Source organism: Silene latifolia, chromosome 4, assembly GCF_048544455.1.
Source record: "Silene latifolia isolate original U9 population chromosome 4, ASM4854445v1, whole genome shotgun sequence".
Taxonomy (NCBI): domain Eukaryota; kingdom Viridiplantae; phylum Streptophyta; class Magnoliopsida; order Caryophyllales; family Caryophyllaceae; genus Silene; species Silene latifolia.
The window spans coordinates 105,678,009-105,695,960 of NC_133529.1; the positions used below are offsets into that span (position 1 = coordinate 105,678,009).

The following is a 17,952-nucleotide window of genomic DNA, read 5'->3' on the forward strand; positions in this document are numbered from 1 at the left end:
TTTCGAAAGCGAGACTGATATCATCGTTACTTGATTATTTGACTAGCAGACTAGAGGTTTATAATTGTTCTTGTAAGGTAGTCCTGCTTATTGTCACGTAGTAGCCATATGAGATGCTTTGTGAATATGTATATTTTGCCTTCTTTGCTTCTTTTATGCTTATTATTCACTCTTGACAGACACCCCTTTTTTTTGAAACAGGTATATATCTCAACATGGCGCACTTTGTCGAACGTCTCAAGGGTGATCGAAAATACTTGTGTATTAACAATGGTGACCATGGTGAAGAGTCCGAGACCAGCCTTCCTGTTTACAAATCATTATTGCGTGCTCAACGTGAACTGGTTAACACCATTACTCCGGCGGATTTTCAAGAAAACATGTCAATTCCTGCTAGGCCGAGCGCTTATGGGACTCGTGGTCATACGCTTATCAGTACTTTACCTACACAACCTATGCAAGATGAAATATTTCCACTTTTGGGGCGTAGAATCGTTTCCGGAGATACCAGATGGGGTTGTCGCGTTATTCAAATTCCCGGAGAATCAACTTACATCGCAGGATACTGGGAATGGACCGAAGATGTTCTTGCTAGATATGGAGCCGTCCTAAAAAATTGTTCAATTTATGATGCGGTGTATGCTTCATTATATTCTTATGTCCGAGAACCTTGTATTTTGCGTGCGTTCCTCGAAGCTTGGTGTTCCACTACCAACACACTCCATACTATGTTCGGAGAATTTTCTATTTCCCTATGGGATCTCCATCGTCTCAGCGGTTTGCCTATCCTTGGATCAATTTATGATGAAGCAGTTCCTAGTTTTGACAACTTACATGCTCTTGATGCTCAAGGTGTTCGGGTAATCCCCCGAGCATGTCATTTCCTACTGGTTGTTTATCATCGTCTTAAAATGCAGTCAGGTGGAAAAGGTGTCACTTCACAGCAATGGATTGAGTTTTGGTGCAAGAGGTCTCATGTATATAAAATGCCCCTGAAGCGACGACGAGAGAGCAAGAATCCTCCTAAATTCACGGGAAACCCTTCTGGAAAAATTGACCCAAAACCGCATGCGGACATTTGAAGAGGCAAAAATATTTGAGTCATTGGGAATAGTTCATGAAAGTCGGAAGCAAACAACATATCCGCAGCCTTCTTATCATGGTTATGTAACTTTGTACTTTAATCAAGATCGACTTATTAGACCAGAAACTTTTGAGGTTGCAAGCTTGATGGCTCGTGGAGAAGTATTTAGTCTTGCACCACCAGTGTTAGCTAGTATTTATCGAGGGCTCAACATGATTTCTACATCTCCCAAGCCTGGTTATTCGGGTTCCGTCTTCCCTGCCCATTATTTGTATAGCTGGCTTGCTCATTATTTAAGGACACATCATGAAGTTGAACCATGCCCGAGGGGTCCAAGAATGGTGCTTTATTCTGGTGCGCAACACGCAAAATTTTTCAGAGATGACGAAGCTCGTAGACTCATTCACGAGGGACGATCCATCAATCTTGGCTGTATTACTAAATTCTTTGACAAAGGTGTATGTTTGCACGATGATGGAGCCTTAGATAAAGTAAACTTCAGCTATTTCATTTGTTTACGTACTGCATACTTTCCATTACGCCTAATTCAATTGCCATTTGAAGACCTAATATCAAAGCTTGGTATTCTGCCACGTTATTTGAGCAAAACTGTGTGAGTGTAAATGAGTATGGCATTACATGGTTTTGCGGAGATATGAACACAACTCCTGCTCCAGCTCCGTCTCGTCTTGCAGCACCGTCGAAGTACATTTGCCATGGAGGTAAAATGTCGACGTAAAATATTTCTTCTCCTGGTAGTTCGTCTGAAAGTTCCCACTCTGTCGGGACTGGATGATCAGCGAAGAAATCTGCAATAACCTGACCTTTTATTGCTTTTTGAGACACAAACACTAAGTCATACTGTTTTAGTAACACTGCCCATTTCGCAAGTCTTCCAGACAAGACTGGTCTTGAAAGTATGTACTTGATTGGATCAGCTTTTGAGACCACGTGTATGGTATGCGCCTGCATGTAGTGCCTCAACTTCTGGATGGCGAACACCAAAGCAAGACATATCTTCTCTATGGGCGAGTAATTTAATTCAGCTCCAACCAAGGTACGACTCAAGTAGTAGAGTGCTCTCTCCTTGCGGTCTTCAATTTCTTGCGCACACATTGCCCCCAACGATCGTTCTTGTGCGGCGATGTATAGAATGAGCGGTTTTCCTGGAATCGGTGCCCCCAACACTGGTGCACTGGCCAAGTACTTCTTGATGCTATCAAAAGCATTTTTGCATTTTTCATCCCATTGGAATGGAGCATCCTTTTTCATAAGATGGCTGAATGGCTGACAACGTCCTGCTAGGTTAGAGATGAATCTTCGAATGTATGCTAAACGTCCCTGCAACCCGCGCAGCTCCTTCAACGTCTTTGGTTCTGGCATTTTGTTGATAGCTTTGATTTTTGTCTGGTCGATTTCAATGCCTCTATGCCTTACCACGAACCCCAAGAACTTCCTGGATGTGACGCCGAATGCACACTTGAGTGGGTTCATCTTGAGTTGACATTTTCTAAGTCTCTCAAAGACGGTCTGAAGGTCTTTAACATGGTCTTTTCTTTTCTTTGATTTGACAACCACGCCGTCGACATAACACTCTATCGTTTTATGCAACATGTCATCAAAGATCTTTTGCATTGCTCCCTGATATGTGGCCCCGGCATTTTTAAGTCCAAACGGCATGACTGTGTAGCAAAATATCCCTTTTGGTGTGCGAAATGCCGTTGCTTCTTGATCTTCAGGCGCCATTTGTATTTGATTGTATCCAGCAGTGCAATCCATGAACGAGAGTGCTTTGTGGCCAGTAGTTGCATCGATCATCAATTCTGTAACTGGCAAAGGGAAGTCGTCCTTTGGACATGCATCATTAAGATCTCTGAAGTCGACGCATACACGTAGTTGCCCATTTTTCTTTCTAACTGGAACAATGTTGGCTATCCAGGTAGGATATCTGACTTCACGGATAAATCCAGCGTCAATGAGTTTGTTAACCTCTTTTTCGATTTCAGGTATAAGCTCCGTCCTAAAGCGACGTTGAGATTGCTTTCTAGGACTGATTCCTTTTCTGATTGCCATCGATGAACTGCAATTTTTGGGCTTAGTCCAGGCATTTCCTTATAGCTCCAAGCGAAGACGTCCTTGTACTCAACCAACAATTTGTAGTATTCCTCTTCTTCCTCTTTAGTCAACAGAGCACTGACGTAGATTGGACGAGGATCTTCATCAGTTCCTAGGTTTAGTTCTTTTAAATCATCTATGGTTGATTGTACCTCGTCTTCAAGTGTTTTAGGTGCCTTGTCAGCCTCTACCTCTTCGTTGTCATCAGGTATCTCTTCTGCAGTGATATGATAAGAAGTCACAATTTCCAAGTCTTTTGCAGCACGGGAGTGTGAAGATGGAGGTTTAGACTCTTCGACATTGTTTGAGGACAGACCAGTGAGAACTAATACTCGTCTTCGTGCTTTTAGTGGCTCATGCTGGATGATGTCCACCACTTGCAAACGCTTCATGCGAGAGGGTATTGCGCTTCTCAAGTCATCACTTATGTTTACTTCTTCATCGTTTTCTTCCACGGAAGTTGAGCACAGAAGAGTCTTACCACTATCATTATTGGAGGCTCCTAAATGAGTGAAGACCGTGTTTGAACGAACACCTAAACGATCACTTAATGCACCTTTCTTTCTTGTGCATGGCGGAGGGGTTGACGACTTAAATTCATTTGTTCCTCGTTTATCCAGTCGAGTGAAGACAGAAGGACGATTTGTTGTAGAACTCGGTCTCCCCAGCCTGTCGAATATGGAAGGACGGGCTCTCTGTGCAGGTGGACTTATCCTGTCAAAGACTGAAGATGTTGATGGTCTTTTAACGCCTTCTGCTTCATTTTCCTCAGCCTCTTCCACTGTGATATGTTGTGAAGATGTAGTAGTTCTGTTCCTACGAGCACTGATCTTCACGGGTGTGGGAAACTTATAACCAAGCCCCGCTTTAGTCTCTATAAAGCTTCATGTTCCGGGTGTAATTTCGGAGCAGTTATTGTGACCACGTAAGCTTGTTGAATGATGTCGTTGCTCGTCTCTTCATTTCACTCTTTCCTGTTTAAGATGAACAAACTGAGGGCTCGGCTTGGGGCCGAACGTACTCACTCCGACGCTCAAGTCAGTAAACTTAAAGAGATAAGTTGTATGTTACTTGGCAAAGTATATTGTAGAGAGATAAGGGAGTTTATACCAGATTATGTGATTTTTAGTTTGATTTGTGATCCTTTTCTCAATGAGAGAAGTGGAGTATTTATAGACTTTCACCTTTTGTCACGTAGTGGCCAAGTGGCAGAGCAGGTAGAAAGACCGTTTTACCCTCGGCCGGGTGACCCATGGCAGGCCGGCGGGCCTGGTTGACTCCATGCCGAGGGGACTGGATGTGAGTACGCGGATATGTCTCTCGGTTGGCTAGTTGCCGAGGCCGAGACCCAAGTGACAGGCCGGCATGCTTCGTCGGCTAGGCCGTCCTTCTTGTTGACTTGTTGTCTTTTGGCTTTGACCTTGGTCAATATGTTGACTCGGTCAGCGGGTGCAGAATATGCCCCATCAATTTGCCCCCAGCGTAGTCTATGCCGTGGTATGGACCTTCGATGAGTGTTGAGCGTATATTATGCGCATGTTGAACTTCTCCATCGGCTTCTTCTTCTTCGGCTTGGTTCTGTTCCCTTGGTTCTGTTCAGGCTGTACCATATCCCCCCTCCACATGGTTGTGTAATGGACATCCAATGTGGAAAAGGAAACGGCGATGGCCGAGACCAAGGTTTGAGAGTGCCGTGTGCTTTTGATTGCCCCCGGCCGGTGCCGCCAAGCTTGGTTGATCAGCAGGCCGTTGGCAAGTAGATACCAGGAAGCGTGTCAAAGAAGATTGGTAACTGTTATGTCGATTGACATTCCGTGGCTGCATGCTTGACACGTGGCTTGGCATTGATTGGTGGACGTTTCATGGGCTTTGCTCTGATTGGTCCGCTTCATGGGCTTTGCTCTATAAATAGAGCAGTGTGCCCCGTTTTTTTACCATCAAACTTCATTTTCTCAAAAAAAAATTCCTCTCTCTTAGTTTTTTCGAAGAAATTTCTCTCTAGTCTTCAAAGCGTTACTCGGCGTAACATTTTCTTCCAAGGTAAACAATCAAATTTTTCCTCAATCTTTTATTTATTAAGTAATTGTTGCTACCATGTCTTCTGTGGATGCTGAACCCAGTACCTCTGCGCCGGGGGGCGAACCGTCGCGTCCTGATGAGCAGGAGCCACTGGTTGTCACCCCGATAGGGTTTGGGGGTCCCAAGTCGCCGTCTCCTGAAATTGATGAGCAATTTTTGGAGGGTTTTTCTGATGAAGATGATGATGAGGAGGCGACCCCATCTGTTTCGGAGAGGCCGCATTTCTTGGATCACGGCGACGCCTGCTCGATCAATCCCGATCGTGTTTGGACGAACAAGTTCGCTAGTTGTTCCGGTCCTGAACTTTTTGAAGACCATTACTCCTTCGGAGGGGAGTATAGAATTATTGTTCCTAAGGGTGATCAGGCAGTCTGTTGCCCTCCCAAAGGCTGTATCGGCGTGTACATCAGACACATGGAGTATGGGCTCCGGTTTCCTCTTAATGTACACGTTGCTGCTATAATTAAAGCTATGAACGTCGCCGTGGCACAACTGCACCCGTTGGCCATTAGGACGATCGTTGGATTTGTATGGGTTTGTTTGTTTAAGGGGGAGGCCCCAACGGTTAACCTGTTCCGCCGGCTTCATCATCTTCGGCCGTCTACCCTAGGTGGCACGGGGTGGTACAACGTGCAGACGGAGCCGGGTTACGTTACCGTTTCTAAGTTGTCATCTTGCAAGGACTGGAAGGGGCGGTGGGTATACGTCGAGGTTCCGGAGGACTATCCACTGCCTCGGTCATTCCAGAGCCGCGTCAATTTGCGGTGCGAGAGTAAGGGGGAGCATGATAAATATATCTCCCGGAATAAGCTTAAGATGGACGCCTCGAAGGTCTATCTTAAGGAGGACGAAACGCGGGCAATGAGGCTGTTTGAGGCTGAGAAGGATGGTACGCCGAAGGGATGGATGCCCCCGACGCAGATCGTTCTTCAGGACGAGCCGCTTTGCCATGTCGGCCTCATACCGGCCCTCAGCCAGGGTGAGTGGGGTCGGTATGAGGCCCATCTTTGCTTTTTATGCTTCTGTGTTTGAGCTTTGTTTTACTTCTTTTGTTTAACTCTTGCTTTGTTTCTTGCAGACCGGTTTGGCCAGGATCTGTCTGTGGAGATCCTCAAGAAGTTGGGACTTGACCAAAATGGGAAGGTTGTTGAGCTGCATCCTAAGGCTGAGCCGCGTGATCGCAAGCAGGCCCCTCACGAACTAATGGAGCAGGCATTGAAAGCTATGGATGTGGCGGCGACTCAGGCGGAGATTGGCGGACGTGTGCCGCGCCGGAAACCAAAGACAACGTCTACGGCGGCCACGTCGTCAATTCCAAATCCGTCTTCAATCCCCGTAGTCCAAAAGGAGCAGGTGGTGGTCGTCGATGTTGAAGAGGAGGTCACCGTTGTGGAGGGTCCTCCTCCTTCAAATAAGAGAAAAGATACAATGCCTGCTACCGCTGTTACCGAGGCAGGGGGGAAAGAAGGACTCAGCCGGCCCTCTATCCAAGAAGGTCAAGACTGGTACGGATCTAACCCATGGCTCGGATTTAGCCGGTTCTTTAGGCATTCCTGATGACAGGCTCTCTGACATGTCAATGAATGTTGACATGGATGCTTTGTTTGGGTTTTTTGTAGATCAGCCGTCGCCGGCTGTCGTTCTCACTGAACGGCAATTGGGGAAGCAGCCTGAGCAGACGGGCGGTAAAAACGTCACCGTCGACTCCTCATCCCAGAAGGTTTCCCCCGCTCAGCTTGTGGCGGAAGGCATAAGGTTGTCCAAGAGGCTGGTGAAGTGGACTGAACTAGCCGGCGCTCATATTATGGAGCAAGAAAAGGTCATGGCTCAAGCTGCCCCTGCGCTTGAACGGCTTAGGCTTGAGCTAGCCGCTGCTAAGAAGGAGGCCGTGAAGACGAAGAAGGACTTCCTGGCCACCATGAAGGACCTCCTCGCTGAGCGAAAGCTTAAGGAGGAAGCTGAGAAGGCGGTCCTGGCCGAGAAAGCCAAGGTTGAATCTGCGTTGGCCGATGCCGCTAAGCTGCGGGAGGAGAAAGACAAACTTCAGGGCGGTTATGAGGCCATGGTTGGGCAGAGGGAAAGATGGAAGGCCATGCATAGCGCCGAGGCGAAGGAGCACAAGAGCACAAAGGCTATCCTTGCTGAGAGGGAGAAGGATATTGAGACGCTGAAAACCGTCATCATCCCTAACATGTGTGCCCAGTACCGGGACCAAGCTGAAGATGCTACCAGGGATGTGATTAAGGAGCTCCTTCCAGAAGGCACTTTCCCGCGGCAAGATTTTGACCGGCTTCTTGATGAGAAGGCGGCTGCTGCGGAGGCCAAGGCTGCGGATGAGGCGAAGGCGGCGAAGGCTGCTCAGGCAGCTGAGGCCAAGGCTGCGGCCAAGGCGGCCCATGATGCTAGGGTGAAGGAGGCTAGGGTGGAGGCTGAGAAGGCAAAGGCACGTCTAGCTGCCAAGTCGTCCTCTACGCCGTCCACCGACGGTGATGCTACTGCTTCTGCCGGTGGGCAACAGGCATAGGGAGACGGGCGGTCGTTACCAGACTCACCTGGCATTTCGGACAGCTTCAGCTGTTCGGGGGCCAACTTTTGAGCCTTTCCTCCCTGCCATCCTTTTGGCGCTTCAAGTCTTATGTCTGTAACCTTTTGTTGTACCTTTTGTTTTTGTTAAACTTTGGTAGGTTGTGTTTAGGCTATCCCTATGGGGACGGCCGTCGTCTTTGTTTTGCCTCACCTGTAAACATTTTTCAATAAAGTTTGTTTATTTTGCCTCCATCCAGTTGTCTTCTTACGTTTCAACATATTGAGCGCTATTTTTCGTTTTTACTTTCGGCTTGGCCGAGGCAGTTAGAAGGCGCGTCTCAACTGTACTTAAACGTTTGTCAACATGTTGGCATGTCGGTCGCTTCCTCTACCACCCGAGGCGGTCAGATTTGCGCTTCCCAACCGCCGTTGTGAACATGTTAGCGTATCGGTCGTTGTGTCCCCGTCGCCCCCGGCTTTGGCCGAGGTAAAACAAGGTTACGGCTCGACAGCGTTCGTATCTGTAGACATATTGATCGCTTCCTCTGCCACTCCCGGATTGGCCGGGGCGACTAGAACTGCGTCTCAACTGTACTTATACGTTCCTATTAGCGTATCGGTCGTTGTGTCCCCGTCACTCCCGGCTTTGGCCGAGGCAATCGAGGTTACGGCGCGACAGCGTTCGTATCTGTAGACATATTGATCGCTTCCTCTGCCAGGCCTTCGGTTGGCCGAGGCGGCTAGATTTGCGTCTCAACTGTACTTATACGTTCCTAAGCATGTTGGTCGCTTTCGCGAGTATCAACTGCACTTGTAGTGACTGCCCGGGCTTGGCCGTGGCGTCTTCGTTGGCATGACTATGGAGGGGACAAGTATTTTGATGGAAAACTTGGATCATTCTTCATAAGGTAAAATCATGCGTTAGGGTGCCCACAACGGCTTCGGACACCTCCGCCGCTATACGAAGTATTTCCTTAGATTGTCCGTGTTCCAATGGCTCATTAGAGGAACACCCTCCATGTCTGTCAGCCGGTATGTACCCGGCCTCATTTCTTCAACCACTTTGTAGGGTCCCTCCCAGTTGGCCGTCATCTTTCCATGGATGTTTCCTTTGTTGGTTGCGGCCGACTTTCTAAGGACTAAATCTCCTACTCTTAAGTCCCTTTTGTGGACCCTACGGTTGTATGCTCTTCTCACTCGGTTTTGATACACTGCCAAGTTGAGCCGTGCCGTGTCTCGACTTTCTTCGACCAGTTCTAGGGAGGCTCTCAGGCCTTCCTCATTTCCGGCTGGGTCAAAGGTTTGCGTTCTGAACGTCGGCACCGATGCTTCAATTGGCAGGACGGCTTCAGACCCATAGACTAGGTGGAATGGACTGTACCCTGTTGCTTCTTTCTCCGTGGTTCGAAGGGACCACAGGACGCCGGGTAGCTCATCAGCCCATCTTCCCTTTAGATCTTCAACCTTCTTTTTCAATCCGTTCAGTATTGTTTTATTGGCTGCCTCCGCCTGACCGTTGCTCTGAGGGTGGCAGACGGAGGAGTATGCAAATTTGATACCGAGCTCCTCCAACCAATTCATCACCATGTCGCTCCAAAACTCTCGGCCGTGGTCAAATACCATGACTTGGGGTAGCCCAAAACGAGTTATGACGTTCTCCCAAATCACTTTTCTTACGGCCGCCGTGGTCTTGGCAGGTACCGCGACAGCTTTGACCCATTTGGTGAAGTAGTCAACGGCGACAATCATGTACTTTCTTCCTCCGGAGGCCGTCGGAAATGGCCCTAATAAATCCATCCCCCACTGTGCAAAAGGAAGGGGACTAAGCACCGGTTGCAGGTCTCGAGAAGGAGCATGTATCACCGGAGCATGCATTTGACAGTTCTTACACTTCTTGGTCTTCGCTCTGGAATCCTCAAGCATGGTAGGCCAGAAGTAGCCGGCTCGGAGAGCTTTGTGGGCTAACGTTCTCGCCCCCATGTGATGTCCACAGATGCCTTCGTGAATCTCTGTCAGTATTAGCTCCGCGTCGGCTGGGCCGACACATTTCAAGAGTGGTCTTATTACGGACCTTCTGTATAATTCTCCTTCGAACACCAAGTATCTTGCGGCGATCCTTCTTATCTTCTGCGAGAGACTGCGGTCCTCCCGTAACTCTTTTGTTAGCTTGTATTTCATTATCGGAGTCATCCACGTCGTCTCGGCTCCGATGTCGCCCACCATGCCGACGGTCTCAGTGATGCTTTTAGCATTCCTGATATCCACCAGCACGGTTCGACTGACATTCTTGATGCTTGAACTGGCAAGTTTTGAGAGAGCGTCGGCTCGGTTGTTCTCAGACCTTGGAATGCATTGTATCTGGAAAGATTTCAATTTTGAGGTGTCAGTTTTTACTCTCTCCAGATACCTTATCATCCCATCGTCTCGAGTCTCATACTCTCCTCTGATTTGATTAGCCACTAAGAGTGAATCTGTCTTCAACACAACATGCTCCGCCCCGGCAGCTCTAGCTAACTCGACTCCAGTTATCACCGCCTCGTATTCGGATTCGTTGTTTGAGGCCGAGAAGGTAAACTTCAAGGCGTACTCAAACTCGTCCCCGTTTGGGCTGATGATAAGGATGCCGGCTCCTGAGCTGTTCGCCGTGGATGACCCGTCGGTGTATACTTCCCACACACCGGGATGTAATTCTTCTTGATATGTGCACTCGGCCAGGAAGTCTGCAAGCGCTTGCCCCTTTATCGAAGGCCTTGGTTTGTACTGAATGCCGAAGCCGGATAGCTCCACTGCCCATTTGATAAGTCTGCCTGATTTTTCGAATTTTTCTAAGGCTTTCTCTAATGGCTGGTCGGTTAAGACCGTCACGGGATGTGCGTCGAAGTAGGGTTTTAGCTTCCTTGCGGCAACGACGACGGCAAAGGCCGCTTTTTCAATCAGTGGGTAATTTCTCTCGGCGGCCAGCAGTGTATGGTTGATAAAGTAGATTGGGTATTGCTGCTTGTTTTCTTCTCTGACGATTACGGCACTGACTGTGGTCGAGGTAACTGCTAAATATAGATATAGCGTCTCCCCCAGCATCGGCCTGGACAGGGTTGGCAGTGTCAGAAGGTGAGCTTTCAGTTGCCTGAAAGCTGTGCTCTGTTGCTCGCCCCAGCTGAAGTTTTTATTCCCTTTCAGCACTGTAAAGAACGGTGTGCTCTTATCGGCTGACCGAGAGATGAAGCGGGCAAGAGCCGCCATTCTCCCGGTCAGCGTCATAACCTCTTTTCGATTCCTCGGCTCCGGTAGGTCCAGTATTGCTTGGACTTTCTCCGGATTGGCATCAATTCCCCTGTCACTGACAAGTACGCCGAGGAACTTGCCGGCCCGGACACCGAAGTTGCATTTCTTTGGGTTGAGCTTCATTCTATACTTCCTTAGTGAACAAAATGTCTCGCTCAAATCGGCCAAGTGCTCGCTGTCAGACTTGTTTTTTACAATAGCATCGTCGACGTAAGCCTCGATGTTTCGCCCTTTTTTATCTTGAAACACTTTGTCCACCAGCCTAGTGTAAGTTGCGCCAGCGTTTTTCAAACCGAACGGCATCATTTTATACATGTATGTGCCGTGTATGGTGATGAATGCGCACTTAGGCATGTCTTCTTCGGCCATGAATACCTGATGGTACCCTGAGAAGGCGTCTAGCAGGCTCAGCATAGTGTAGCCTGCCGTTGCGTCTATTAAGCTATCTATTCGAGGCAAGGGATAGCAATCTTTAGGGCACGCTTTATTAAGATTGGTAAAATCAACACACATCCTCCACGCCCCTGATGACTTCCTCACCATTACAACATTTGCTAGCCACTCAGGGTAAGTACAAGGCATGATAAAGCCCGCCTCTAATAGTTTGTCTACTTCGGCTTTGATGGCCTCATCCTTCTCGGCTGAGGAGTTCCTCATCTTACGCTTGACGGGCGAGCGGTGGAGAGCACGTTCGGCTTGTGAACGATCACCTCCGCTCACGCTGGCATCTCGCCGCTCGAGTATGCGAAGACATCTTTGTTCTTCCTCGGCGGGTCTAGGAGATCGGCTCTGAATTTTGGCTCCAGGTCGGCACCGATAGTCACGGTGCGCTCTGGGTCAATTTCCACTTCTTCGGTCTGGGCTCCTTCGACCATGCCGATGTTAGTATCCATCCGTTCGCCCTCCTGTTGCAAGGATGGGCTCTTCCCTTTCTCTGACTTCTTTGCCACTTTGAGGGATTGCATGTTGCACCCTCTGGCAGATACTTGGATGTTGACGATTTCGTCTCTCTCGTCCTTTGAGACGAGCTTTTGTGCTTCCCCCCGGTCCGAGACATACATTAATGTCAGGGCCCGGATGGACATCACAGCATCGGCCTCGCTCAAAGTGACCCGGCCTATAAGGACATTGTAGGCGGACGAACCGTTGATCACCACGAACTCAGATAAAACATTCTTAGCCGCATCGGCTTGGCGAACATCACCGCGATCGATTGACCCAGGGGTACCAGGCCGGCCCGGAGAAGCTGTACGGCGGGTTAGTGCGGGGCTCGGGTCTTCAATCTTGACCGAGGTTGAGAAAGCATTCCCGAACATGATGTTTGTGTAGGCGCTGTGTCAATTAGGCACCTCTTGACCAAGTGGTTGGTTATGTCCAGTGGACTACCGGCGGTCGTCATTGTGCGGGGCAACGACTCCTTCGTAGTCCTTCCTTCCGATGGTTATATCGGGGACGGTGGAAGCGGGGATCGCTGTGGTGGGCACAAAGTTGATGGCTTGGTAAAGCTCATTTAAGTGCCGTTTGTGCCCATTAGCTGACCCACCGTTCTCGTTTCCTCCGATGACAACCTGGATCACTCCCATTCTCTGGAATAATGATTTTCTGTTCGCCCCGTCGGAGCTTGTTTCCGGGCCTCCAGCTACATACTTGCTGAGGGCCCCCTTTCGGATCAGCTCCTCGATGGCGTTCCTCAGATGCCGACAGTTGTCCGTCTTATGGCCGAGTTGGCCGTGATAGTCGCAAAACTGGCTAAGGTCACCGTCCCCCCTCGCCTTGGGGGGCCTTGCCCATTTCTGCCCTTCATTCTTGCTTAGGGCAAAAACCTCGGCCGGTGTTTTGACCAGGGGGGTGAGACCGTTGTACCGCTTCGGGGTGTATGGTCCCGAACTCCCCCCGGCGCCCGCCGAGTTCTGTTTCCTATTAAATCTCTCAGGCCGTGACCTATTAACGTCACGGCGTCCTTCATCTACGTTGTCCCGGCGGCTCCTCCTCTCTGGGTGCCCAGCTTCACTGTGGCCTACCCAGGTCTTGTGATAGTCTTCCACCTTGATGGCTCGGTCGGCCATCTTTCTGGCGGAGTCTAGGTTAAGGTCCTCGCACTTGATGAGCTCGTTTTTGAAATCGCCTTTCGGTAAGCCTTTCATCAGCGCGAAGGCCGCCAGTTCAGTGTTCAGCTCTCGGATCTGCTGAACCTTAGCGTCGAATCTATTGACGTAGCTCCGGAGGGACTCGTCCTCCCCCTGTCGGATAGTCAGGAGATCTGATGTCTCCACGGCCCTTCGCTTGTTGCAAGCATACTGGGCTATGAAGTTGTCCCTTAGGTCGGCATAACAGTATACCGAGCCATTAGGTAGCCCCTTGTACCAACTCTGTGACATCCCATGTAGGGTCGTTGGGAAGACTCGGCACCACACCTCATCGGGTTGCTCCCACACCGACATGTACGACTCGAAAGCCTCGGCATGGTCGGTTGGGTCGGTATCCCCCTTGTATGATAGGGGCGGCAGCTTCAGTTTAGTCGGCATAGGGACGTCGAGGACATATGCACTGAGGGGCTGTCTGACAACGTGTCGAATGACACGCGGCGATCGGCTCCTCGCACCTTTAGTCCGGCTTGCCTCCCTCTGTCGGGAAGGGCTTCTCATTGTCCGACTTTGGTGAGTCGGACTTCTTTCTTCATTTCTTCGGGGCGGGCCTCGCTGTTGCCGCGGAGACGCTGCCCTCCCGCGGGTGGGGGAAGGACTTTGGTCTGCCACTGGCAACACGAGCTCCGCCGGCGTCCTAGCTTGCCCGGCTCCTTGTATCGCTCCGGACAAGTTCTTCGGAGTCACCCTAGGGGCCCTGGTCACCTTTGGGTGCGCTGCCGCCCCCGTCGTAGTGACAGGGGTAATCGGCGTACTACCCATAAGGTCCAGGAATAGCTTCAATTTGGCTGCATCGACCACATGTCCCATGACGGTGACTTGGTCGGCGGGCAGCGGTGTTTCTGGCTCTCTTGGCATCCCATACTTCACCGGCTCAGTGACTCGGCCGGTGGGAGACTGCCCGATTTCAGAATTGGGGAACGTTTCATCCTGGTAGAATTCAGTTTCTACACTCACAAGTTCTGGCTGTTTTGACATCTTTTTTAGCTCTTTGAATTGGTTTTTGGTTTTTTTTTTTTTGTAAGGGAGGTGACTAGATTTTAGTATCTATTCCCACAGACGGCGCCAATTGTTCCGGGTGTAATTTCGGAGCAGTTATTGTGACCACGTAAGCTTGTTGAATGATGTCGTTGCTCGTCTCTTCCTTTCACTCTTTCCTGTTTAAGATGAACAAACTGAGGGCTCGGCTTGGGGCCGAACGTACTCACTCCGACGCTCAAGTCAGTAAACTTAAAGAGATAAGTTGTATGTTACTTGGCAAAGTATATTGTAGAGAGATAAGGGAGTTTATACCAGATTATGTGATTTTTAGTTTGATTTGTGATCCTTTTCTCAATGAGAGAAGTGGAGTATTTATAAATTTTCACCTTTTGTCACGTAGTGGCCAAGTGGCCAAGTGGCAGAGCAGGTGGAAAGACCGTTTTACCCTCGGCCGGGTGACCCATGGCAGGCCGGCGGGCCTGGTTGACTCCATGCCGAGGGGACTGGATGTGAGTACGCGGATATGTCTCTCGGCTGGCTAGTTGCCGAGGCCGAGACCCAAGTGACAGGCCGGCATGCTTCGTCGGCTAGGCCGTCCTTCTTGTTGACTTGTTGTCTTTTGGCTTTGACCTTGGTCAATATGTTGACTCGGTCAGCGGGTGCAGAATATGCCCCATCACTTCCTTCTTGCTTGAACAACCCCTGTTGCGTTTTGTTAAGCCCATATGGTTCAACTTCTACAACTTTCCCAAGCGGAGTTGGTTTTGTAAAGTCGTAACCTGCCTTTGCCAGTAGCTTATATGAGTTGGAATCAAATATTCCCACATTCTGATCGCTTGATGATTGGTTTGATGAACAGACGAAACCGACTGGAGGAGGTCTCATAACTTTCATTTGGTTTGAACTTGGAAGAGGTGTGGTGACTTTCGCCATCCATTCTTGCTTGATCATTGGGCTTGGTTTACTTTTGTCTTTAAGATCTCTATTTGTTAGACATTCTGCAAAAGGACTATCTCCTTCTTTGCGGCGAGACTTGGGAATATACCGCAATACTGGCGAGGTAGACTCCTGTGGCATTTCTTGCTTCTTGGGTGATGTAACGGGAGTAGATGCTTTACTAGCGTTGTCTATATCTTGCTTATCATTTTCTTTAATATGACTCGTAACAACATCTTCTTTGGTATTCTCTTTCAGCTTACCTCCTTTTCCAGTTGAAGAAATGGTAGTTGGCATGAACTCACTAGAAGTACCATTTTCTTCAAAGAACTTTGCGTCAGCGAAAAAAGAGTCAGCCTTAGTGAAAGGCTTGGCGTCTCCATTTATCTTTCTTTCACCGCCGCGATAATACTTCAAGCATTGATGGAGGGTTGATGCAACGACTCCATTTTCATGTTTCCATGGTCGACCTAATAATAACTTGAATGATGTCCTGGCCTCGATGACATGGAAAAGTGTTTCAGATGACAAGTCACCCATGCTAAGGTTTACACGAATCATGCCAATAGCCCGCTCTCCATTTAAGTTGAAACCGTGAATTATTGTTCTACTGCTAGAAAGTTCATCAACCGTGATGCCTAGCTCTTTCATGGTTGCTTTGGGCATGAGATTTACTCCTGAGCCTCCATCTATTAAGATTCTGTTGACTTTTTGTCCTCGAATGTAGCCTGACACATAAAGCGGCCTATTGTGAGGCTTGGAACCAAGAAGCAGATCTTCATCTGAAAAGGTCAAGGCTGCATTGCATGAGACACATTGTGTTGACTGCTCTGCAAGCTCTCCTACATCTTTCATCTTGCCAGCATATAGTTCTGGTTTATCAAGTCCTTGGAGTATTATCTGACGCTTCTCTTTCGGCAGGTGAAAGATTTGTCTCCACCCCATATTTGCGGGAAGGGCGTTGAGAGCCTTTACAACTTCATTTTCCTTTTGAGGGTAAGATTGCAATTGTTGTGATGGTACCGCATCATCCGCTTCGTTTTCCTTTACTTTTTCTTTATCATCATGACCTACTGCAGAAATGGTACATACGGTAACATTGTTCAAGAAATCTCTTGGAAGGAATTCTTCTAGAGCAACATCACTCAACGATTTTTGCTTAGGCATATTGATAGGAAAGACACGTGGTTTGACCACTGTTTCAGACTTCCTCTCCCTATCAGACATGCAGGACCTCATCTTCTTTGATTGCTTTCGTCGATGATGGACATGTTCGACTGCTTGCCATACTTGTTTTTTCGTCTTCTTGCGTGTGACTAAGGTCCACCCTTCGTCATCATCATCTACATTCTTCTCATCTTGAGGACCTAATCCTGCTTTTGGGGATATCGATGATAATGGCTTTTGAAACCATATAGCAACAGGTTCAAGGCTCCCGAATTGCAACATGCATACATCCCACCCATGATGCATCGTTGGTTCCTCGCGTTCCTCTTGCTGCTCCAATATTACAGTAGTTTGATTTGTAGCTACTGTTTCATCCAAGTCAAGGATAATCTTTCCGTCTCTGAAGAGCTGCATAATTTTCTCTTTCAGTGTTATACATTTTTCAAGGGGATGACTTACCAGTCTGTGATAGCGACAATAGTTGGGATCACTTGTCTTGTTAGCCTGGTCGGGTCTCTTGGACTCTGGCAATTGTATAACCTTTTTCTCCAGAAGGTCATCTAGCATTCCAGATAAGTCAGAGTCTGGGAAAGGGTACTTCTTAGCTTGTAACTCTTTTAATGTGGGCTTGTTCTGCTGATAATTGTAAGCATATGACTCCTTCTTCTTTTCAAACTTAGGCCTTGATGAGATCTTAACGGGCGAGCCGCTGGTTTCGACGACCATTGCCTCTTTTCCCATCGACTTGAAGCCTTTATCTGTCTTTTTGAACTCCTTCTTTTCACTTGGCGCCTTAGAAGAGGTTGATCGAGCTTTGCCACGCCCTTTGATTGTAATTTCCATGTCGTGAGCAAGGGTTGCCAATTCTGGAAAGCTTTTCGGCTTGATCCCTTTCATTATATAAAGAATATCCCAGATCATCCCGTTAATGCACATTTCCACTGCTGAGGATTCACTTAAACGATCTTTGCATTGCAGACTCAATGCACGCCATCGATCGATGTAGTCGACGACAGGTTCATCTTCCCACTGCACAATGTTTGTTAGTTCGCTCATGCTGACGATACGCCTAGTGCTGTAGAACCTGTTAAGAAATTCGTCTTCCATGCGACCCCAACTGTCAATTGACTCAGAGTCCAAGTCCGTGTACCAATCAAAAGCAATTCCTTTAAGAGAACGTACGAACTGCTTGACTAGACGATCACCATCAGTCCCAGCATTGTTGCATGTTTCGACGAAGTGGGCGATGTGTTGTTTTGGATTTCCCTTCCCGTCGAACTGTTGAAACTTTGGAGGCTGATAACCAAGAGGCATGCGCAGACTGTCAATCCTCTTAGTGTAAGGCTTGATGTAGCGCCCATTGCTTGTCGAACTTTCACCTAGCTGACTTTTGATTGTCTTAGCTATCAACTCCTGGAGCTTCTCTTCAGTGAAAGCGCCAATTTCATTGCCAGAAGTCTTTCCAGTATCATCTTTGTCAGCGTCCTTATCAGTACCATCATCCTTGTCAGAGTCAGTGTGCTCACTTGAGATCTTTTTCTCGCGAAGCTCCACCACCTCCTTTTGAAGTTCATCAATCTTCTTGTTCTTTTCTTCATTCTCCTTCATCATCTTTTCAAGGAGCTTGTTCATGCTTTG

The 17,952-nt window shown here is 48.5% G+C and overlaps 1 protein-coding gene across 1 annotated transcript; it reads right to left on the bottom strand.

The window, feature by feature from the left end:
* Positions 1-1,591: 1,591 nt before the first annotated feature.
* On the bottom strand, positions 1,592-17,925 carry LOC141651875 (uncharacterized). The gene is made up of 4 exons (XM_074459567.1): positions 14,892-17,925; positions 3,074-4,073; positions 2,529-3,032; positions 1,592-2,300 (listed from the first exon to the last, which is right to left on the bottom strand). Exons 1-4 carry the CDS (start codon positions 17,923-17,925, stop codon positions 1,592-1,594), a joined length of 5,247 nt encoding a protein of 1,748 aa, XP_074315668.1.
* Between the last annotated feature and the right edge of the window lie 27 nt (positions 17,926-17,952).

Coding starts and splice junctions, on each gene's coding strand:
- LOC141651875 (XM_074459567.1), bottom strand. CDS start 17,925: ATGATGAAGGAGAATGAAGAAAAGAACAAGAAGATTGATGAACTTCAA. Junction 3,033..3,073: donor TACCTGAAATCGAAAAAGAG/GTTAACAAACTC, acceptor CCGTGAAGTCAG/ATATCCTACCTGGATAGCCA. Junction 2,301..2,528: donor ACATCCAGGAAGTTCTTGGG/GTTCGTGGTAAG, acceptor TGCTTTTGATAG/CATCAAGAAGTACTTGGCCA.